The sequence below is a fragment of the Rhamphochromis sp. 'chilingali' genome (genome assembly GCF_963969265.1).
Source record: "Rhamphochromis sp. 'chilingali' genome assembly, chromosome: 21".
Classification (NCBI taxonomy): Eukaryota; Metazoa; Chordata; class Actinopteri; order Cichliformes; family Cichlidae; genus Rhamphochromis; species Rhamphochromis sp. 'chilingali'.
In genome coordinates, this window is record NC_137949.1 from 6035161 (window position 1) to 6059355 (window position 24195).

General features: G+C 39.7%; 1 protein-coding gene across 1 annotated transcript in view; it reads left to right on the forward strand.

Annotated features, from left to right (window-relative positions):
- Nucleotides 1-24195, forward strand: part of kcnh5b (potassium voltage-gated channel, subfamily H (eag-related), member 5b) — a gene marked incomplete at both ends in the record, with an annotated part of 195333 nt that overhangs the window by 77244 nt on the left and 93894 nt on the right. Inside the window, one exon of the mRNA XM_080870988.1 lies at nt 20282-20481. Coding sequence (XP_080727114.1) covers nt 20282-20481 — 200 coding nt within the window. The remainder of the gene's footprint in view (nt 1-20281; nt 20482-24195) is intronic.

Below are 24195 nucleotides of genomic sequence, written 5' to 3' on the forward strand. Positions count from 1 at the left end.
CAATGCTTTATTCGCCACGTGCAGGTTGCCCTGCAGTGAAATAGGACCCCCCCGACCTTACACACACAACACAGACATCACATGGGGATACAGGTCGGAGATCGGTAGCATTACAGAAAAAACACTGAAATATACACTACAATGGGAAAGTACAAGAGGAAAAAAAGAGACCTCTACTCATGCTGGGCTCCTGGGAGGACAGCATGAGAACGGGAAACAAAAAAACTCCTCTGCACAAAAAACACATAAATGTCCACAGCACAACATTATGGAACACGTGACAAGCCACAGGGTCGGGTGGGGGGTGAGGAGTAATCCGAAGCAAACACAGCAGCCATCCTGCCCAGCGCGTTTGGAAAGGGAGGGGGGATGAGTGTGTGCATATCAGTGTATATGTATGTGTGTGCGTGTCCATAGTTCAGCTGAGACCGTGTCCTTTGCCCTGCTAGGCTAAGTAAACAGTCTTCCAGCCAACCCAGGTGGCCTTGCATGGAATGGGAAGGAACAGACTCAACACAGTCGTTATCAGGGTGTTGTTGTTCGGCTCCAGCCTTGCGACCGCAGCTGGCGCCGAAAGGGTATCCGCATGAAGTGATGGTGCTTTTTACTTTAGTGCGAACGGCTCATATGAATTTCAAAGCTGTTCTAACAGTCCAACACTGGTCTCTCAATCTCCCGTTGGAGAGCCGTGAGCTTCTCCATGATGTTATCAAGCACTCTGTGATGTTGTCATTCTTGTGCTCAAAGAGGCGATTCTGAGAACTCACGACCACAGTCTTCAACTTCAACAGGGTTTTACTTGTTCTAACTACCAGTATACCACTACCAGTATACCACTACCAGTATAACTGCCTTCATCAGACACTGACAGCAGTTAGTTACTACTTGGTTTCTCACACACCCCTGTACTTTCCCCCCTAAAGAACAGCAGTCGTGTACAACACATTATCAGAATTGGGTCTAGTTGCGGATTGATTAATGTCAAGTAAGTGTTGCCTGTAGAAGTTTGGTATTCACAGCTCAGAGTTTTGTTTTGGAATGCCAGACACTTTGAGTCAAGTTTAAGTTTCTCCCCCTTTGTAAAACCAAACTTCCCTTTAAAACCTGAAACTTTTCAGAACACGTTTTCTCATCTGCTGTTCTCAGCAGTTTGCTGCTTTACATTCATACACTTCCTCACATTTACTCCTGGGAGCTGCCCACTAAACCTACAGTCTCCTGTTGTTGGACACTCAGCAGCTCTCCTGGGTTCAAATACAGGCGCCTGCTGTATTGCCTAAAAGTCAGTGTTAGTCTTGGCGAGTGAGGAGGGAGTTATATCATAGCTGCTCCAAACATTAGTTGTGGTACCTTTGTGTTACCACTCTAACTTAAATTGTATTCTCTGTCTCAATGCTGTACATCTGTGATTGGTTGCAGCTCTCCTGCATCCTTTTCTCTGCCTTCTGGAGGTTGCATTACTGCTCATACACTTGTAGTCTTATTCTCTTTCATCACAATGGCATCCTCTCCTCAGCATCTTAGGAAAGTCATGGTACTACCCGTAACAGAATGCTAAACATGGCAGAGGGAGAACACTGGGCACCCTGGCACACTGAATAATAAATGGGCCGTGAGAGTATAATTTTCTTGCTTTCCTTGCAATGTTTTCACCCCAAGGTCTTTGAGGGAAGTGGCTCTCCAAAACAGCGATCTTGTCACTGAGATGCTGCAAGCAAACCAAAGACACAAACTCCTATATTCCATCTAGAGATCTGTTTAGATATCTTCTGATGCAACTGTGGAAAAATAATGGCATATAACATCACGATATTATCCAGACAAAAAAAAAAATTGTTAAAAGGTCGTAATCATGGTGAATGCAGAAGGCCATTGTTCATTCTGTTTTTAGGGAAACAAAGGAGAGCTAGTGCTAGCAGCATTATGGCTTCATCTCCAGAGCACTACAGATGCGATCTTTGCTTTGAGAGTGCTAATAGAGAAGTATAGAGGAGGTCAGAAGGAAAGAAGAAGTAGGACTGGCAGAAAGGTGGAGAAGAAGTGGTGCAGGACATGTATGAGGACACCGAGACAGGGGTGAGGGGTGTCGTAGGAGTTAAATGGCCTGTAAATGGCCTGTATTTGTATAGCGCTTTACTAGTCCCTAAAGACCCCAAAGCGCTTTACACATTCAGTCATCCACCCATTCACACACACATTCACACACTGGTGATGGCAAGCTACATTGTAGCCACAGCCACACTGGGGCGCACTGACAGAGGCGAGTTACAGATCATAACGATCTCGTGAACTATAGGCGGATTTCTAAGCTTCCATTCCTGTCCAAAATACTGGAGAGGATCGTTCTTTCACAACTCCAGCCGTATTTGGATGCGAATGCCGTTAATGATAAATTTCAGTCCGCTTACAAACCCTGTTATAGTACTGAAACGGCCTTGCTCAGAGTCCTCAATGACCTCCTTCTGATTGCTGACTCTGGACGCTCTTCAGTCCTGGTCCTACTAGATCTATCCTCTTCCTTTGATATGGTAGATCATAACATCCTATTAGCGAGGCTTGAACATACAGTTGGCATTAGAGGTGCCGCCCTAGATCAGTTTAAATCATATCTTTGTAAAAGGTCTTTCTCGATCAGTATTTCTCCTCTGCTGCACCTGTCTCCTGCAGCGTGCCTCAAGGATCTGTCCTTGGCACCCTGCTCTTCTCACTGTATATGCTCCCCTTAGGCGCAATCTTTGAGAAGTACAACATTGCACATCATTGTTATGCTGATGACATACAGATCTATTTCGAATTAACTGATGATCCTGCTATGTCTTTGCACGGTTTTCGTGAGTGCATGCGCGAGGTCAGAAATTGGCTTGCAGGTAACTCTCTTATCCTAAATGACAGGAAAACTGAAATCATCGTGTTTGACAGTAGTATCCCCCGCGGCCAGCTACGTGATGCCTTCGGTTCCTTTGATAGTTTCCTCACCGACACTGTTAGTGGCCTGGGTGTGTTTTTGGATAGCTCTTTAAATTCGACAAACAAGTGTCTGCTGTTGTCAAATCTTGCTTCTATCAATTGTGTCTTATTAGCAAAGCCAGACATTATAAATCCTGCTGCTCACCTTCCACAATATAGCTCCAAGCTATCTCATTGAGCTACTTAGATTATACACCCCCACTAGAGTACTAAGATCATCTTCCCAGTCACTTTTGGTACAGCCAAGATCCCGGCTGAAGACTAGAGGTGACTGAGCGTTTGCCTTGGCTGCACCCGATCTATGGAGTAACCTCCCCATCGCTATCTGCGAGTTTGATTCCATTCAATCCTTCAAATCACAGTTAAAAACCCAGTTATTTAGCCTCGTCTTTTCTACCAGTTAATGATTGTCTGTTTGTTAGTTTAATGCTTATTTTTATTTTCGATCTATTCTTAACTACTTTTAATCATTTTTAACATTTTTGACTGTTTTATCCTTTACACATATTGTTCTTTTATGTTTTTATATGCATTTCTTTTGCTTCTGTGTTTTTAATGCCATTTAACATGCTACCATGTTGGTACTTTGCCATAGCCATCATCCTCCCTGTTACTTCATCTTACTCTCTTGTATGTTAAGCACTTTGGTACACCACTGGTTTTTAAATGTGCTATATAAATAAGGTTTGTTGTTGTTGTTGTACAGCGGGGTTCAAATGGGGCTGGGATTACAGGGATCTGCTCTTAACTCCTTCCTGTTTGCAGTGGTGCTGGGCAGGCTGACAGATGAGCAGGCAGGAGTCTCCATGGACTATGATGTTTGCACATGAAATTGTGATTTTACAGTCAGAGTAAAGAGAAGGTGGAAAAGAACCTGAAGAGGAATTGAAGTAAGTAGAGGCAAGAGAGAATAAATGTGTGAATGACAGGAAGGCAGATGGAAAGATGAACATACAAGGATCAGAGATAGTGAAGGTAGAGACAAGTGCACGAGTGAAGTGAAGAAGGGAGAGTGGGCAGGGAGTGGGTGGAGACAAGTGTCAGGGGTGATTTGTGACAGAAGGATAGCAGCAAGTGATGAGTGGAAGGGAAGTTTTACAAGATGGTTGTAAGACCTGCTACGATGTATTGTTTGGAGATGGTGGCACCAACAAAAAGACAGGAGGTGCAGGTGGAAGTGGTAGAGTTGACCAGGAAGAATGATATTGAATAGATCAGAGAGACAGCTCCTGTTTAGCAGTTTGGGGAAAAAGCAAGGTGAAGGTGGTTTGGACATGTGGAGAGGAGGAACAGTGGACATACTATTGAATATGGAGCTGCCACAAGGAGATGAAGGAGGAGGAGGAGACACAGAGGGTTTGTGTAACAGAGGACGGGACTAAGGTGACATTGAGTTGGCTCATTATTTGTTTATGATTAGTTTTAGCGTTACACCTTCATCTCTATTGAAACTGAGACACGTCTTAGTTGTTGTTTTAGCCTCAGAGGTGTGACTATGAATTTGGACAGTTTTTTAACATCCAGGTTTATAAAAAGCAGTTAAAGACAACATGACTTTTAGTCTCTCTGAGGGACTAAGGGAGCCAGGTTTTCTAAAGGACACATATCTGTGGGCCATAAATTTAAAAGTTTTCAGCCTTGGTCTAGGTAATAAATTGTTACAAGCATAACAATGGAAAGGAGTCCATTGTTTCGGAAACAAAATTTGTCATAGTTGCTGACAAGTAACACCTGGCACAGAAAAAAGTAAATATTGTGCAATACAGGCTATGATAAAGCTATAATCTGAGAAAAAAAGGGGGAATTTCCTTCAACATTTTAAGCCGCACTCACAAAAGCTTGGTGTTCCTGGGGGAGGCTTGTGCATGGGAAAAGTTTATTCAGATTTTCTCACATCTGTGGCTACTAGCTAACCATTAAGTCTACTGAAAAAAACAGCAAAACATTTATGCTAAATGCTGCTCTGCCTCTTATCTATCTCATCTTGCTCATTTTGTGACTAGGTTTTCATATCATGTAGTGACAGTGCTGTCCAAATATTTATTCATAATTGTCAATGTAACCTCCGTGACACTCATGTTTCCAAAAGAGATACGGCAAAGATATAGAGATCACATGAAACTGCAAACAGAGAAAAAGACTGAATTTTCCAAGATGCCTATTCACATATTCCAGCATAATGAAAGGACCTTTGTGTTTTCCAAAATACAATTTTTTTTCATAAATAATTACACACGACAAGTTTGCATGGGATTACGATCACACAGAACTTCTATTGTTTTTACTAGAAGTCCCTTAACTAACACTAGTTCTGTTCATGTGGGCACTTGAAACACATTGACAAAATCTTCTGAGTCCAAGTGTGTAAGGAAAATAAAAGAAAAAAGAAAATCAAAAACTCACCTAAAGACTTTTCAAACGCAGCAGATGTCAAATGTGATCGTGTCTGGCTCCAAAAACGGCAACATGGCCTTGGCTAAAACTCAGATGCTGAGCCTGCAATATGTAGAGTCCAGAAACCAGTGGGTGATGTCAGCATGAATTTGTACATTTTTTACGTTATCGACAGGAGGATTGCTGGACAACCACAGACTGCAAAACGTGACAAACCTGGAGTGACTGAAAAGAACTTGGATCAGTTCAGTTTTGTTGCTTTAATTTCACATTTTACCCACAGAAAACATTCATCAGTTCTCATGGTAGATCTCAGTTTCATCAAAGATGAATTTAAACCAGTGAAGTTAAGCCTGCCTTAAATACATTGAGCCTTCCACCTGAAGAAGATCCTTTGCTAAAACCTTATGTTTATGCAAGTCTTCCTACTGCTAGCTTGACATAACATGTGAGCTTCCTTTGTTTCCCCAAAAACCAATTTCCTGCAAGGATTGACTGACACGGCTCTTAATGATCCCAGCCAGCTACTCTCTCAGGCCCTGACATGCTGATCGGACCACGACAGGAAATTAACTTACACCTGGTGGTCACAGATTACATGCTGCTGTTACTCTTTCACCTTTCAAATGCTGTTACTGTCAGATGAGATAAAATATATCAGCTATCGGGTGGATGGATGTACAAGATAGACGGCTGATCAGCCTCCTCAGACCGACTGTCAGGAAAGTTTGTTATTTAGAAATTCAGCAGTAGACAGAAGGGCAAACCCATTCCTGATCCACCCTGACCTGCCTTGCTTTGCTTACCAACCTGAGAAAAGAGAGCATATGCTGTTAGGGTATACTGCAACTCCTAGTCTTAGTCTCCAACACTGGCCATTGTGTCAGTAACCACATCTCTTTACTTAAGTGACAATACGTGGATAATCTTGTGAATGCTGTGTGTATAATGTCTGTGGTTCTTTTAAATTAGTATCATATGTAAAGAAAAAAATAACACCAGAGCAGGGTGGATTAAATTAGCTTGGTTCCAGCTTTCTGAATCACTGCCCACATTGTCAACTTTTATTGCAGTTTGAAAGGCCAAGCCAGTCAGATCTTTGTAGGTGGGAAAAATCTGTAAGGTCATCTTCTTTTGCTGGAGCTGGAAAAATGGTAACATGAGTTGATGACGCCAATATAGTTGTGCGGGTTGCAGTAACTTAAAGATGTAACAACTTTCTAATATTAATAGCTACAACTGTGTTAACTCTACCTGTATAAGAAATCAGTCTGAGTACCGAAATGGTCTCCCTGCAATCCAATCCACCAATTGAAACAAATTTTTGCGTCATGCAACCAAACATACAATGCAATACAGTCAGCAGTCAGAGGGTGGACCCAGTACTCAGGACTTGGCAGGCAGAGGTAAAAAAAAATCACAGCTTTATTAGCTGACAAAAAGATGGCATAAACAAAATAATAACATTAAAAGGCAGGAATGATCTAACAGGTAAACATACTGACAGAAGCTCACACACCATGAGAGAAAACATAACAAAGAACAGAGAGAGACGTGAATAGAATAGAATGCCTTTATTGTCACTATACAGATGTACAATGAGATACAAGATAAATAAGATAAGTCTAAAACAAACTTCAAAAACTGGAACAGGACCATGACATTTATATGAGACAAGAACAGGACAACATTCTTCTCCTAAAACTCCACAGCTGGTAGGAGAACCTCCGTTCCCAGATGTTTACGGACTGCGGTGAAAACAAGTGGAATGCTACACATTAGTGAACACTGGTGGCAGCCTTGTCTTTATAGACGTGTTGCTGCCATCAAATTCAAATGACCCTAAAATACATTTTGACATTTTAGACATGTTTGTTTTAACGTTATATTGTGAATACATTGACTTAATGAGATTAGCAAACCATGACATTGTATTTTTATTTACATTTTATACACAAAGTCTAAACTTTTTTGAGCTAGGGTTGCATTTTGAAATTATATTAGTTTGCCCAATTAATTTTGTGCTTTTGAAAATGTAGGGATTTGTTTAAATGGCTGTAATTCCTAAATCATTAGAGTGTTTTGGAAAGCCCTAAATTAAAGCTGAAAGTCTGCACATTTGTTGTATGTTGATTACATGTTTTAAAATCCCCAAACTGTGTCTTTGTTTAATGTTTTCTTTGCCTGTGTATCAGTGACAGTGCTGGCTTCACATCTAGGAGTTCACAAGAGCCCGTCATTTCCATCTTTCTAGGTAATGGAGTGGTTTCCCTCTTCCACATTTTGTCTCCTGAAAGTGTCAGTTTTCTGGTTTGGATGTTCATTAAAACTTAGCCTATTATTAATGCATCCCACACATCAGATTTCAGATATTTGTTAGTTTTTTGCTAGCAGACAGAACTGACAATAAGGCATTTTCACACAAGTAATTCCAAAACTGCAGTGCAGAAAATGATGTTGTTTCAGGTAATCTTTTCAGGGATTTGAGTGATTTAGAGTGTGATTAGCCAACCCACTGGCTTCATGGAAAATATGAGGAAAATATGAGGGCTTTCAATGGCATATGATGATAATATGAGTCATACTTGTGCTAGAACATGACACCAGATAAGAATTGTTACAATGTCTCCAGTAACATTGCAGGGTTTGGATAAATGGGAATAACCAGTGACGTCTTTTGTTAGATTTCTGTATATGAGTGACACTGCTTGTTTGTGTGAGTGCCCTTACATGGAGGTATGTGTGAGAGGTAGCCTGAGGGAAAATTTAAATATTGAAGCACATTCATCGGCACAGGTTTGAAAGTGTGCCGAGTTCCAGGATTTTGGTAGTAAGGCGTTAGGGGGAAAAATGCTTACTAGCAATGAATTTCACAATATTACACCAGAGCTTGGCCATAAATAATTAATATAGGTTTCATATTCTTTATGTGTGCTGTGCAAATCATCCAGGGGTTTGGTTTCGTGGTGATTCACTCCCCATTTCCATAATTATCACCAGTTGTAATCCTCCTCACAGCTCTTTCCCGCTCATTCGTTTAAGAACTCAATCTCTAGATCATTTCCACAGTGAAAAGCCTCTAAAGGCAGCAATCAGTCCTATTTTTATTATAATTTTTTAATTTCTGCTCTTCTAATTTATGCCAGAGACATAAGTGTGAAGCCTGCAGTCATATGGATAGTGGGGAGATAATTGAATCAAGCAGGTGCCAGCCATGATAGATGAGTCCTTCTCAAATATAATTGCTGACAGTGGGGAAAATGGGGGCCAAGCTATGATTACCACGAGTCCCAGAGCACGTGAGCTATCACAGTTGCTCTGTACTTGTCTCACCTGCTGATACGAGTCACAGCACTAAAAAAAACCTCTTTGTGGAACAGAGACTGTGTGTATTGCCCTCAGATGTGAGGTCCCCTGACAAAGTCCACTAACTGCAGTGAGTGTGACCTCGGAACCTCCCTGAGCTGCAAAAACTGACTGCCAAAGTGAGACGAAACCAGGAGCTGGGAGGTCAATCAATGTCTGCTGGAGGTGTCATCTGATGCCAGCACTCCGTAGAGGCCAGTCTGGGGTCTCCTAATGAACCGTCAAGGACTAATCAAAAAGTATCAAGTCTTGACAGTAGTGAACAGTTTATACAAGACCGGTGCACTGAACTTTGAGATTTCTTGTCATACCCTAACAGTGAGAGATTGGAAGTCACCACTGAAAACTTAAAGATCTCACTGACACCGTGACAAATTCGCTTTTCATATACTCTCAGTCGACATGCCTTCTTAATTCAAAGCTGCTGGTCCAAAACCTAGTACCTCGTGAACCTTGTGTAATGCGTAAACATGAAATTCATGTTGAAAGTACATTCAAAATTTTAAGAGAAATAGAAATGAAAAGAATGAACGATCAAAAATTCAAAGAAAAAAAAGGAAATCACACCTGTGCAAAAGATAAGGGGGTCAGAGGTCTATCCAGGTGTTAAGAAGGCTTTACAACATAATAAAGGCAAATATCAAACCAGTAGGCATGTATAAGTCATTCGAATGGATCAATAAACACGTCTTTGCAGATATGTTATGTAAGACATTATATAAAATTAAGACTCTAAAACTCTCCTAAATTCATAATAGTAGTTTCAAAGCTGTAGAGTATTTATAAACCCTGTGACAGAGTGGTGACCTGATGGTTTTGTTAACCTTCTTCCCCATACCTGTTTTGTTTTTTAAAACCTGTACTTTAGGCATAATTTGCAAAACAAAAAATGCAGTCAGTCCTTACTTGAAGTCCTACATTCAACCTACCTTATCATATTCAAACAGAACCTAAACACAACATGGACAATCATCTGCCCATATCAGAAGATGACATTCTGACCTGCTGCGTCATATGACAGCATTGCTTTCCTGACGTTATCCTACAGTCGACTTTAATTTTAAGCTCTCCACAGCCCCACTTGTTCCTCCTGATAAAAACCATTTCATTGTTTACCAGGCGCTTGTGGTTTGATGTGAGTACTCCTCCATGACTTCATTATTCCTGCACCGCTCAGCCCCTGATGGCCTTGTTACCTTCAGCAGTGAAACCTCAGAGTTGGCTTGTTTGTGCTGTGTTTTAATTTGGTCCCATTAGCGAAACCACAACACTCTTCTCAGCTTCACAACACCAGATGAAAAACATTAGCGCAGTAACAGTAAAAACAAGGCAAGAGTTCACTGATGCACATTGTTTGTATTTAGAATATGTTCTTGTTCAGAGGGATTTCCACGGTGTCTGCTCTTTTAAAGGAAGTACACGCAATTGTATTTTTGCCGCTGTTCCTAAAAATGTTTTACATTATACATCACTTAGTATTATAGTTTCATAGGTTACTACACAAACCTATGAAGCAATCCGGAAAAAAAAGACACTGGAAACATTTTAGTTTAAACCCTCAGGAGAGGAATTTTTAACAAGCTAGGTTCAATGAAAGTGTTGGGGAAATACAAATATAAAATATAATAATATTTCTTTTTTTCCTGATAGTGATTGTATGTTTTGATATGTAACGAGTACCGTACCATCGCTCAGTAAAGTAACCCTGCTGAGCATTCGGCTGACCCCAGGTTATTCATTTAATCATGATTTATGGGTGTGATTAAAGAACTAAATGTGGTGATTCATCTCTGAGCTTCATATGTGTCATTATCAGGTTTTCACCAGGATATCTTTTGCAGAGTGAGATGTAATTTAAAATTTCAGTTTCTGGAAACTTAAACTGTGATCTTCTGTAAAAAAACAACCCAAAACCATTTATTACACAGCAACATTTATCCAGCATCTGTGTTACTTTCTTTTACTGCCATAACTGCGACATTATCACAAACAGATTGCATGTAATTGCTACCTTGAGCACATTTAATTTCAAACCGATAGACTGATCAGTTTGCTCCCTCTTATTGCGATCTTCACACACTGAAGTTACTTTGAAGGTTGCAGCTGAGTGCGAGTGTTTGCAGTCATGGTCTGGGTCTTTTAAAGAAACCATTTAAAGGCAACAAGATTACAAGTTCATTGCACACTGTAATTTTGGTCGTGTTGTTGTCTCCAACTACTGTCCCTGTGTGACTGTAGCATTACAGGAAGAGGTGCTGCACCAGGACCCAATACTATATAAGATAAACAAGTATTAGTTGGATGAGTAATGGAAAGCTACTCTAGTAGTGATCACAGTTAAAGATGTAGAGTTAAGAGTAAGCACAATGGGCCTTAATAAGCTTAAACAGCAAGACACTACCTGCGAACAGGTTAATTTGAGCTGTAAGGAGGTCATTTTTATTACCTGAGTAGAACTTAGCTAAGTGCTCCAGTACTGCTTACTTTAGCTCCATAACTAAAAAAAAAGAATTCCAAGTTATTTCTAATGAAGATGTTATTTCTACAGGATGTAAGTCTTCATTTTCTTTGAATTTGCCCTTATGTTCAGGAGGTTAGATTTTCTCTGTAACAAGGACATGTTTTTCTGTTTTTCTGTTTTTCTCCTGGATTTCTCGAGTGTAATCACTTTGGGGGTTTAGGTCTAAGGTGGAGACAGACATTTGTCACACATCAACCCTCCCACCAGCCGCCCGACTCACTCACTACAAAACCCATTAAAATGTTTGCACAGCAGTAAATAGTCTATTAGGTTGTCCTAATGAGAAGTAAACAATACATTCTAGTCAGGATTTATTTGGAGACAATCAGCCAGAATATTTTACTTACCCAGAAAGATCTAGATGCACAGTTGGTGCTCGTTAAAACACATTTATGCGGTGGTGTTACTCTTGAACCATCGTCCCCACTGAATTTTCTTTCGGTATGTATTTGCAACTTGAATCCAACAGCTGAGCTTCTGTTAAATCCATCATCTGACAACACACACACATCTGTCATGGTCCTGGGTCATTTTGGCCCAGCGTTTTGTGTTTCCTTGAAGTTCATTTTTGTGCTTTGTGTTTATTCTGATTTTGTATTGGTTTAGGGTTGAACCTGTAGTTTGGTGTGTGTATTCAGCCCTACCTGTGTCTGTCCTTGGTGCTCTGTTCATGTCCCCGTGTTGTGTTGTAAATCAGTCTGTGTGTTCCTGCTTTACTTTGAAGGCTCATGTTCTGGATTTCCTATTCTATTTTGAAGGTCTGTGTCTGTTGTCATTGTGTTCAGCTTGTGTCCTCCGGTCCTCATGTGTATTAGGTTCAGCTGTTCTTCCCTCCTGTGTGTGATTACCTGATTACCTTGTGTGTGTGTGTGTATATTTAGTGGGTGTCGGTCTGTGTTCATTGTCGGCTCGTCTGCGTTCTATGGTGTTCCTGTCTCTGCGTCTCTCTGCCCCGCACCCCTTTTGTATGGTCTCAGGTTTGTCATTTAGTTCTCCCAGTTTAGGTTTCTTCAGTTGTTTTGTCATGCCTCACTGCCTGTTTCTGCCATTGTCACTTTGTAAATAAACATCACTCGTATCATCAGTCACTGCTGCATTTTGGGTCCTCCCTTTCCTCCACACCACACGGCTCATTCCGCCAGCCGTGACACACATCAATGTAGAGATTTTCTGTGATCAGTCAGTAAACGAAAACACTTTTTCCTGTGTATTTTTGCTGTTACTTAAATAAACATGGCAGCTAGCCAGTATGCGTTCTTCTAGATTTTTTCCCCTGCCATCATGTAATTATTTATTTGACACATGAATTCCAGCTGCAGGTTTGTCTAATATTACTCATCATAATTAATTCCAGTGAGAGCTCTGTTCGACATCAACAAAGACTCTAACTCACGATTCAATAAAATCAGAAATAACAAGCTGTTAGCTTGTAGTAAAAACTTGCTATTCATTTTCCCCCATGGGTCTGTGAAGCAATAGCGATGCTGCAGCATTGTCAAAATTGATTACAGATATGTCTGAAACTAAAAAGGCAATTTATCTCATTTTCTTTGTGAAAATGACCACAAATCATTTAAAAATAAAGGACTCTGGCAGATGGGAGCTCATTTCCACTTTGCCTATTTGGGTCACATACTGTAGGTTGTCAGGTCTGTGTGTGTGTCAATATTTTCAATACTGGAATTTATGGGTAGTATCAGCTTTTCACTGTAAAAGCTTTTATAACTATAATATATTTATTCCTCATATATTAAAGCACTCTTCTCACTGATTGCATGTTAATTTATTTGACTGTTTGACTACCATTGCATGGACTACATCCTAACTGAAAATGCACGTACAAAAGAAGCAGCAGTCTTCTCATCTTTCATCTTTAAGACAGCAAAAATTTTTGAGACAGTAAATTATTTGATTATATTGACTGAAAGTTGTATGTGCTTGTTAATTTATATTTACACTTTAAACAAAAATCTGAATTTAATTTTTTTAATTTAAAAAAAACAATGAACCTTTTTTTCTAAAGGCCTTCTGTCTATTTTGGCTGCTCCCTTTAGGGGGTGCCTTATCAAATGATTTGCCTCTGTCTAACCCTATCCCTAGCATTCTTGTGTTACAATAACTCTCTGCACGTCCTCCTTCAGTACTTCCATGAATCTTCTCTGTGGTCTTTCTCTTTTCCTACTTCCTGGCAGCTTATCTTCGACATCCTTTGTCCAGTATATGTATAATCCCTCTTCTGCACATGTCCAAACTGTCTCAACCTTCTAACTTTGGATCCAAATTGCTCAATGTGAGAGTTGTCTCTCTACTCATACTCATTTCTAATTTTTCCCATCCTGGTCACTCCAGATATTGACCCGATACTTGACATGATCCAACCCGTCAGCTTGCAGCTTGCACCACCTTGCAGTCTCCTATTTCTTTAAGATTGCACCTTCGGCATAAGATATAGTCCACTTGTGTACACTTCTCTCTTACCTCCTGCATTTCTTTCTTAGCAACATACCTACCCATAAACTCCTCATCATCATTGTTCCCTTAACCTACAAACCCACTAAAGTTTACTCCAATCACCAAGTCCTTACGCTCACCTGGAAACTCCTGTCTTTCCTTCTCTCTCACTACCTGCTAATATATCTTCCCCCTTTCTTCTTCCATTGTTTTTGACCAACAGTAGCACAGTTTCCATCAGCACCCTGTTGGCCAACTTCATCAGGTTGCTGTTTTTAACCTGGGCCCATATAGATCCAATACGGAAATCTCATTTTTTATGATCCATATGTTTGATTTGGCCAGATTGTACTTCCCCGTTTATCCCACTCAGGAACCGACACTAGGAGTACATCAGGTTTTGACTCTGGCTTGACTTGGTTTTTAAAGTAAATATACAGGAATAATGTAGTAGTAATTTAATATAGAAAGTAATATCTTACCCTCAAACAGTTAACTTGGAATTCACTGTTTATTTATGAAGTTAAACTTATAAATAATCATACACTTTGATTGTGTGTGTGTCTTTTATGCTTCTACAGTATATCCTTGCATTTGTGTGGGTACTTCTGTTTGTGTGCAGGCCACCTTATCACAGGGTTTTTTCTGTGTGTCTGGGCTGTAGGCGTTAACACAGACTGACAGATTTTTGTCCCTCACACTCATTCAGTCTGACAAATCATCCTAAACTCCTCTGGCAGATTACTTAAAAAATAGAAATAGAAAATATATGAACACAGAGGTTGGATTGCTGAAAAAAGTAATGTAAATGGGGGGCTTTTTATGTTTCTTTGTACATTTGTAATTTTAATACTCATATGGAAATATCTACATATCCAACGTTGTCTCATTTGAATGATTCACTTTAATGATAAAAAAGTCATGACAAAAGACAAGTTTTTTTTAAGAAAAATCTTATCAAGTGAGAGGTGATGTTGATATCCTTTGTTTCACAAAAGCAACAGGTAATGATTAGAGGCTATTCAGTAGAAAACAAAACAGGAAGTAATATACTTTTACTAAAGGCAAAAGCTATTTGAGTAAATTTAGCAAGACAAGCTGAACTGACAGATCTGTCCACACTGTTTGCCTGATGGGGTTCAGAGTATGCTATTATAAAATACTGCTGCTGATATGACATCAGTGCAGGGGATTGTTTATTAAGTCCAGTTTTCTTCTTTGTGTCACAGTGGTTTTAAAAACAAACTTCCTGAAAAGATTCCTACCAGCTGATCAGAGCCTCACTTTTGACAGCATCTTGTCTTCTCTTCCCTGGGGTGCTTCGGCATTTATTAAATATTAGCAAATCTACTACTTTCTATCACCCCCAAAACTCGCCACCCCTGTTTCTGTATCCACCAGATGGGAAAACACAGACAGATTTAAATAAATAGAGCCATAGGGGACAGGTCAGATTTTAAATGCAGTATTGAGATGACAGCTTCAACCGTAGCCTGACTACATGGATTAACTGTCTAAATTCACGTGAGACCAGAAAAGTGTTTCTGGAAGCTGATACAGAACGATGCATAATCAGCAATCCATCAGTAACAGGTTTCTGTGATTCCAGGGCTTTGTTGGTTACTTCTGTATTTATTTATTTACTCTCCTACTGAGATCAGATACTTCTGTATGAATATATTTTCTCCAAAATACATATACTGTGCAAAAAAACTGCAGGTACACTTTAATCAGATAAGTAGAGGAAGGGGTTGTTAATCAGTATCAGCTACTTTCTGTTAATGAAATAAACAATAAGTGCACTAGAGGAGCAACAATGAGACAAACCCTAAAACAGGAATGGTTTTACAGGTGGAGGCCACTGACATTTTTACGCTCCTGGTTTTTCACTAGGTTCCATTTGGCTAGGGTCATTGTCACTACTGGTAGCATTAGGAGATACCTAGACTCTACAATGGTTGCATAGATACTCCAATTCTCCAGGTTGGCACATCAATGCGTGCCCTTTCCAAAAGGCTTGTTGTGTCTCCCAGCACAGTTCCAAGAGTGTGGAGTGTGGAGATTCCAGGAATTAATTCAGTTCAATTATTTATATAGCGCCAAATCACAACAACAGTTGCCTCAGGGTGTTTTATATTGTAAGGTAGACCCTACGATGACACATACAGACAAAAACCCAACAATCGTATGGTGACAGTGGGAAGGAAAAACTCCCTTTTAACAGGAAGAAACCTTCAACAAAACCAGGCTCAGGCAGGGCGGCCATCTGCTGCAGGAGGCCCTTAACTCACCTGCAGGGATGGTACCTGCTCCTTTGTGGAACAGAATGAGCATTGCCACTGCCCTAAAAAATGAACTTCAGCAGGCTACTGTAGGAATGTCTCAGAACAACTGAAACAGACTTCATGAGGGTGGCCTGACATCCTCTAGTGGAACCATGCACGGTCCAGCACTGTGGAGCCCGATTGGCATTTGCTGTGGAATACCAGAAATGGCAGGTCCACTCCTTGTCCACCATCTGTGCTCTTCACGGATGAGAGTACGTTCACCCTGAGCACATGTGACAGATGGGAAATGGTCTGGAGAAGCCGTGGAGAATGCTATGCTGCGGTTTGGTGGTGGGTCATTGATGGTCTGGTGGGACGTAGCCATGGAGGGAAACACAGACTTCAACAGGCTGTGCAATAGGACCCTGACTGCCGTTAGTTATATGGATGAAACCTTGGGTCCAAGGATTTCATCCTGTCCTGGAACACCTCTGGGATATGTTTTGCTCCGTTCAACGTCACCAGGTTGTATCTCAGACTGTCCACGAGCTCTGTGATGCTCTGGTTCAGATCTGGTGGAGATCCTTCAGTTTACCATTTATCATCTCATTTGGAGTTCTCATGTATGCAAACTAATGAGTGCTATTTTGAGTTGCTGCAAGGAAATTTTGGCAAAATAGATGGAGTCAGCCAAGTTTTCAGGGAAATGATTCATCGACAGAACTCTTAAAACTTTGTGTCAAGATTTTTATACACTAGTTTATAAATATGGTGCAAATATTATTTAACAGCATGATTCCAGTTCTTGACTTTCTTTGACTGACTCAATTGTGGTGAGCTTCAAAAGGTTGATTTCCACAGGCCAAACTCAAGCCATGGCAGGTTGTATAAGCTATGGAAATGTGCTTAAGTCAACACAGACTTTGACTGTTATAGAAATGCAAAGGAGAAAGTACCGAAATTGTAAACTCAACATATTTAAACTGTTTTGTTAACACTATAAGTTCAAGTGCTTATCTTAAAGACTCCTGAATATCTTGCTTTTGTACCTTTGGAGGCTCAATTCTTTGGCAGTCTGTTTTAATTTGAGCCCTGTTATTTGTCTCGAGCTTCCTTGACAACCAGTATTCCAAAGTGCTGATAGCCAGACCTCATTTACACCTGATGAATGCTACTAATTAGCTTTTCATCCCAAATAGTTTTTGTACTGTGGTTACTTACTGTGGTGACACAGATTTCTTCTGCAGCTTCTCTTCATACCCATCCACACATCCACATGTCACTACTTTAGATAAAATAAAATTGGCTAGAAATTGATATCCCAAGGTTGAATTAACCTTCAAACCATTGCCTTTCTGTGTTCTGAGGTGACACTTACCTCCCTATGGGCTATCAAGTCAGCCAATTAGAAATCTTGGGTTTGGGGGGCGGAGAGCTGTGAGTCTGAACCTTAAGTTCCAGGCCAGATGTGCTGTTGGAATTCTTCCTGAATTGCTGACGGGGTCCTGGAAAGGTTTTGTAGGCTGGGAGGCAGCAGACTTTGAAGGACTTATCTCACCACTGACATGCAACACCTTTATGTGTGTGAATGTCCTGCTTTTATTCTTTGTTTTGTCTCTCTTTCAGACACACTCTTTTCTTTTTGTGTCTCTGTAGACTTGCTTCTGTGAGATAAACTGTCCGAGGAAAAGAAAGCACACATACACACTTTGTTTTTGTCATGTTTCTGGTTCACTTTCTTTGTTTTTTTAATTTACTATTTTTACACTACCTCATACAGCATCCATATAGAGAGTTTATCTTGAATGCACAGTTGCTGCAAGAAAATCCAACATTTGCCTCTTTGATCCTTCTTTACAAACTACCCCTTTGTACTGTACATTCATTCTGCCCCAGCCTTGCATTCTCACACATCATGTCGTCAGATTCCCTCCACCTCCTGCAAACCACAAGATTTTTCAGAAGTCTTCCAAATTATTGTTTCTTTTTTCTTTCCTTTGTCACGTGTATTGTCTGGGAGGAGGCAAAAAACTATTTTGAGTGAGGTCTCTATGGAAACAGTAAAGTACAAGCAGGATAGTGAGGAGGCTGAGCAGTGACGCATGATGGCTTTAAATTTCAAAGGTGAGAAACACTCTTGATCACCAGGAGACATTATATAATATACATCTAACACTGATCTCTAAGTTTGTCTGACTTTTGTAAGTGGCTTTAGATGATTACTCAAACCTGCACCCCTCTAAGCCACTGTCACAAACATCTGTTTGTATTTGGCTAATAAAAAGTCAGTTTTTGGTGATTACCCATCTGCTTCAAATAATGCCAAGTTAATGTTGTTTTTGAAGTCTTTCAAGTCATGCAGCTCTCTCCTACAAGTGTATACTCATCTGAAGATATTTGGTAACTGGACTGGTTCTTATGTAGCAGTTTTCTGCTCTACCATGGCATTCAACGTGCTTTATACAACACGCCTCCTTTCATCTACCCACCCAAGAACTTTTTCCTGTGCTTAAGTGCATTCTGTCTAACATTCACCCTGCGATCAATGCATCAGAGAACAGCGTGGGGTGATTATCTTACCTAAAGATATTTGGTGTGCTGACACTATGAACGTGTTCGTTTATCTACATCGTTCATCTAAACAGTAACTGCAGCCATGAGAGTACCTATCTTAGCATTACACAGAGTTTTATATGGAAAATGTGCACGTATCAGATTGCTTAAAACAGGTGGGGAGAAGTTAGAGTTTAAATTTAACTCTCCCTTCTTTGGCGCTTTGGCTAGTCCCAGCTTCTCAGCGCTCTGTCTCTCTGCCCTGGCGACCTGCACCTAGAAGGCGGAAGGTTCCCCTTCCTCACATCTCTTCCCTGATAACTTGTTCTTCTAATGACCGTGAGAGTAATTCTGGCTGAGACTGGATACTGTTTTTATCTCACAGGGTCTGGATGACCGACCTTATCATAGGACTTGGTGTCCCTTCACCTTGAAGCTTCTACACTGTCGCGATTTCTAACTAAACACTGTCTAGACATCTAAATTCTTAAGCTGTTATTCAGTATAATACCTAACACAAACCAAAGCCAAACACAAACCTCTTTGGTTTTCAGCCACTCTAAGTCATCTTTGCCTTTTTCATCTTAGACAACAGGACTTTTCCTGTTGAAGTTTTTCCATTTGTCCATCGCATCGGACCCTTGGCAGAAGGGTCTTGTTACCAAAAGCTGTACCTACAGTCATGTGAAAAAGAAAGTTTTCCTGGGACTCTATGCAGTGTAACAAACTAAATATACCCTCTCTTCTTCCATAGAAAGTCAGAGGGTAAGTAGAAGCCATGTTCTGCTAATCAAATGCACCCAATTAAATGATCATCAGCTATTGGGATCACCTCTATAAAAGCAGAGATTTGGTGCTTTGCTAGTCTGGAGTATTCAGGAGTATTGGTATAAACGGTGCAGCACGGTGGCACGGTGGTTAGCACTGTTGCCGCACAGTAAGAGGGTCCTGAGTTCTATTCCACCATCAGGCCGGGGTCTTTCTGTGTGGAGTTTGCATGTTCTCCCCGTGTTTGCGTGGGTTCTCTCCGGGTACTCCGGCTTCCTCCCACTGTCCAAAGATATGCAGCTTGTGGGGATAGATTAATTGGATAATTCAAATTGCCACTAGGTGTGAATGTGAGTGTGAATGGTTGTCTGTCCCTGTGTGTTAGCCCTGCGACAGACTGGCAACCTGTCCAGGTTGTACCCCGCCTTTCGCCCTATGACAGCTGGGATAGGCTCCAGCGCCCCCCGCGACCCTGAAAAGGATAAGCAGAAGCGAATGGATGGATGGGATGGTATAAACCCAATGCCTCAATCTTTCCAGCAATTTCACTGAAGGTCAGACTGTGCCATGCTCAGAGAAATTGCAAAAGACTCAGGATCTTCATCTCAAACTCCATGCTTCAGTTAGTGTAATACGTGCTAATGTTCATGACTGTACAAGTACGATTTGTTTGGAAGGTCTGCCAAGCCAAGACTCTTTTATCTAGAAGGACCAGTTGCTTTAAATGTTGTGGTGGATTGGTGTAACTCATTGGGCACATAAACCAAATTAGTATTTATGTAGTGCTTTTCACTATTGGCTTCTTGCAAGGTGTACATTTATGGTTAGAAATTAAAACAAAGCAGGCTCCATTTCTTTTTAAAACATTAGATTTTTGGCTCGGTGTGTTGCAGTAAGCAGATATTTAGTTCAAGTCAAAATAATTGTTTTCATCAAATGTTTTTGAAATGAGCGCTTTATACATTTCATATTTCTTCTCCTACTTGCTTTCTAGCTCTGCTCTATGCCACCATCTTTGGAAATGTGACCACGATTTTCCAGCAGATGTATGCCAACACCAATCGCTACCATGAGATGCTCAACAATGTCAGGGATTTCCTGAAACTCTACCAAGTTCCCAAGGGTCTAAGTGAGAGGGTGATGGACTACATCGTCTCCACCTGGTCAATGACCAAAGGCATCGACACGGAAAAGGTGAGACTGAGACGCAACATGTCAGGTAAAGCTAATGTATTACTGATGTGCCATCTGTTTATGGAGATTTGGTATTTTGTGCTACAGTAATCATCCGGGCTGGAATTGAAAAAGCCAGACACCGTGTCGTTTATACAGATTACAAAGTATCAAGTGATGTGTCAGGAAGCAAAAGCTTGAGAGTGACGGTTTTATATTTAATAGTCATAGATGCTTATAACATCCAAAAACAGTACATTTAAGAGCATTTACCCATATATGTCTCAAAATTAGCTGCTGTATCAGTGTTCTCAAAGAGTCTTAAAGTAAATCAATCAATAAATAAAAATCTACATAACATTTTTTTCAGAGCAAAGAGAAAACATCTTAAAATACACACAAGTGTTCTTTTCAGTATTATGTGCCGTAATGAAAGTGAATATAAATGAGTTTTAACCTAATTTACACAAACATATAGTGTCAGGAAACTTAACAAAAAAAAGACTCTTAATTTTTCCCCCCAAAATGTATGAAATTTGGGAATGTACATATTAAAGGCTATTGTCTCATTTTGTTTCAGACATCTGCACTTTGGTGAAGATTATATACATTAAATTTAAGTTCTATTCGTGTATTTTATTTCGAGAGTGTGTACGTTACACATAGCTAGGAAACTAGCTATGTGTATAAATGACTGAAATGCACCCAGTATGATGCAATATGGCAGCGCTGTTATAACAGTTAGTTATGGCATGGTAATTTATGGAATATGCTGTGAACCTAACTAAGATTACGTAGCAGTAGCAGTAATGTGAGTGACTTTCCTTAAGTGAAAGCTTTAAGCCTTAGCCCGATGCTTAACTAGCCAAATTAAGGCTTTCTGATTGAAGGCTAAAAGCGGCGTTGTCACCAAGTAAATAGAATATTGATTATATTTTTGTGTATTGCTGCAGCTTTTTCAAGCATTAACTAGGTGCCTTTGGCAACACCTTAGTGGGAAACAATGGTAATATGACTGATCCATATGTGCACAAAGAATAGACACTTTTTTTGTGCTACCGAAGTTCCCTTGCTTTCATTCAAAATCTGTTAATCGTTAAACAACTTCAACATTATAATGGCTACAAGCTCACATTGAGGCCTGTGGGGCACTATCAGCCACTGAGACAGTAGACAAATGAATATTTCATACTTTAAAGCTGCCTGTTTATTTAAGGCAGCTGAACATTACATTATAATTGTACATAATAACCTCACAAATGATAGATTAAATAAATAGGTTTTTGATAGATGATTGTGCATTCTTAAAGTCTTATATGTTGAATTGAACTGAGTATGTCATCTGTTCAAAGCCTCTCCCAGTCAGTGCTGTTCTCCATGCCTGTCTTACTGTACATGATGTTATTAGCACAAACACTTTAAAGGTGATAATTTAGGACTTCAACAATAACACAGCAGCAATGTAGTTAAACATCTTACAGTTAATTTTGAATGAATGAGCTACAAAAAACAAACAAACATCTGTCTCCTGTTTTTTGTGTCACATATGAAAGAAGCATCAATATCTGATGAGATATTAATTTGGCTGCGGTGTGTAGTATTTTGTGGTTTTTGGTGCAGTTGTCTTGTTTTGTGGGGTTGTTTTTTTTCAGCAGGAGATTAATATCTCTAACAAGTGGATTTGTTCACATTTACACGTCTTAAATTTTAAGTGAGATGTGCGTTTTGAGTTTCGACACTATCTACATATAAGGCAGCCTTTTTGTTTTGCAGTATTTTGTGTGGTGTGTTTTTCTATGTTTTAGCAAAAGGGGAACAAAAGTGTTTCAGTCAACCTCATATGATTTGTTTTAACTTTCACATGGTCTTACTGAGGTGATGTGAAGTGAAACATGCATACTTTTTTTGGTAATGTGCTGGAAAAGCTTGAAATGGACCTTAAAGTGCTTAAAAATGCTTGAGTTTGACTCTGAAAAAGGTGTATGAACCCTGCATTTTACACCTGTGTGTGTTTGTGTGTGTGTGTGGCATTAATAACCGTTATGTGTGGAACTTCAGGAAGCAGTTGCTTGTAAATGTGAGGTGGACATCACATTTCTGACTTTTGGAGTACCATTGAATCCTGGTACCTCATGAGCCCCTCTGTAGTCCTATCTATGTTCCTAACACACATACACCAATACAGATGTTGGTGCTTACCCACACACATTACCTCCTAACTGCACCTTAAAACTGTGGGTTCCACTCTTCCTCACTGTCATTATCATCAAGTTGACTACCCTGAGCGAGTGCATGGTCTTCACAGGGCTAGAGAACATGCAAATATGTGCATGCTTATATTATGGCACAAGATTCTTATCTGAAATTCCATTCTCTACTCAGCTGACCTGTCAAATGTATAAATATGATTGTAGAGCTTGTATAAAACATTTTTTATATGTGATTTAGATATTTAATTTTCTTTATACAAAGTTTCCTCAAGATCAGTCTTCTCATCTAGGAGGAAATAAGGAACACACATACATAAAATCTTCACATTATGACGATTACCCATAGAAAAGTGGTCCAAAGGCATAATGTTTCATGATGATATTTCAGCACACTACCACAATACCTGTATACTTTGTGCATATATCAGAGTTAGCTAATCACCCCACATCATTTACCATTAAATACATATTAAATAATAAATAATATTTAGAACAGAACTGTTCCAAATGCCAGATATATACTAGATGAAAAGCTCTCTTTTCCAAGTACTAAAATTGTACCAAATAGACATTAAGCCTTGGTTGCTAATTAACCAAATACATACATGTATACATACATATATGTATATATTGCATTTTGCAATAATATTGTTTGAACCTCCATTTTTGAGACTTTGAGATTTGAAATTTCCCCAGTTTGATTTAACTTTGAGGATATTAGACAGATTAGCTGTCTTTTGTTTATTTTTATGTTCTTTATTAAATATGAAATAATATTAAAGCCTGTTGTTTTTTTTGTTTTTTTGGCTGAACTGGAGACTGGCACATTATAAACTCATGATCCAAGATAAGCCTCATGTAATCTTCTTATTATTTATTTCCTGTTTTCAAGTTTTGTCCATGCCTTCTTTCTCTGCCCATTTAGTTTACTTTCCCAGTAACGTTATTTTCAGTTTAGCCTCTTCTTCATCAGTCCCAGATAATTATACACTTTTGAAGAGACATAAGGCTAGTTTTGCTCCTGCTCTCTGGATAAATACCTCACTGTCAGAGCTGAGACCAATTAGTAGATAAGTTTGTCACTTTGGGAGCCGTTATATGGTTCATAGTCAGCTCTTTAAATGAGTACACACCCAAAAACACCAGTGTTTCCCAAAGGCTTCTTGATACTGTATGATCCACATTAAATGGAGCAAACAAAAGACTTTTATATGTCTTTTTTCTCTTAAGTTTCCCCCCCTCCTCAATTTTGTTCATAAATAAGATGGCAGCATTTATGGAGGATGATATTTTGTTTTCTTTGATTTTGCTAAGTACTTCATTTATTGGGACAGATTTTAAAAAGTGTGTAATGAGTTACACTAAACGGTTATCATTAACAGTCTGCCTTTGCTGCAGTTGTTTTCACTGCGAGGTAATGAATGCAACTAAACAAACTGGAATATAAAATCTGTCACTCATACACAGACGGGAAGTTTCTGAAAAATCAGGTTTCAAAACAAATAAGCTTTCACTTTGAAGTTGA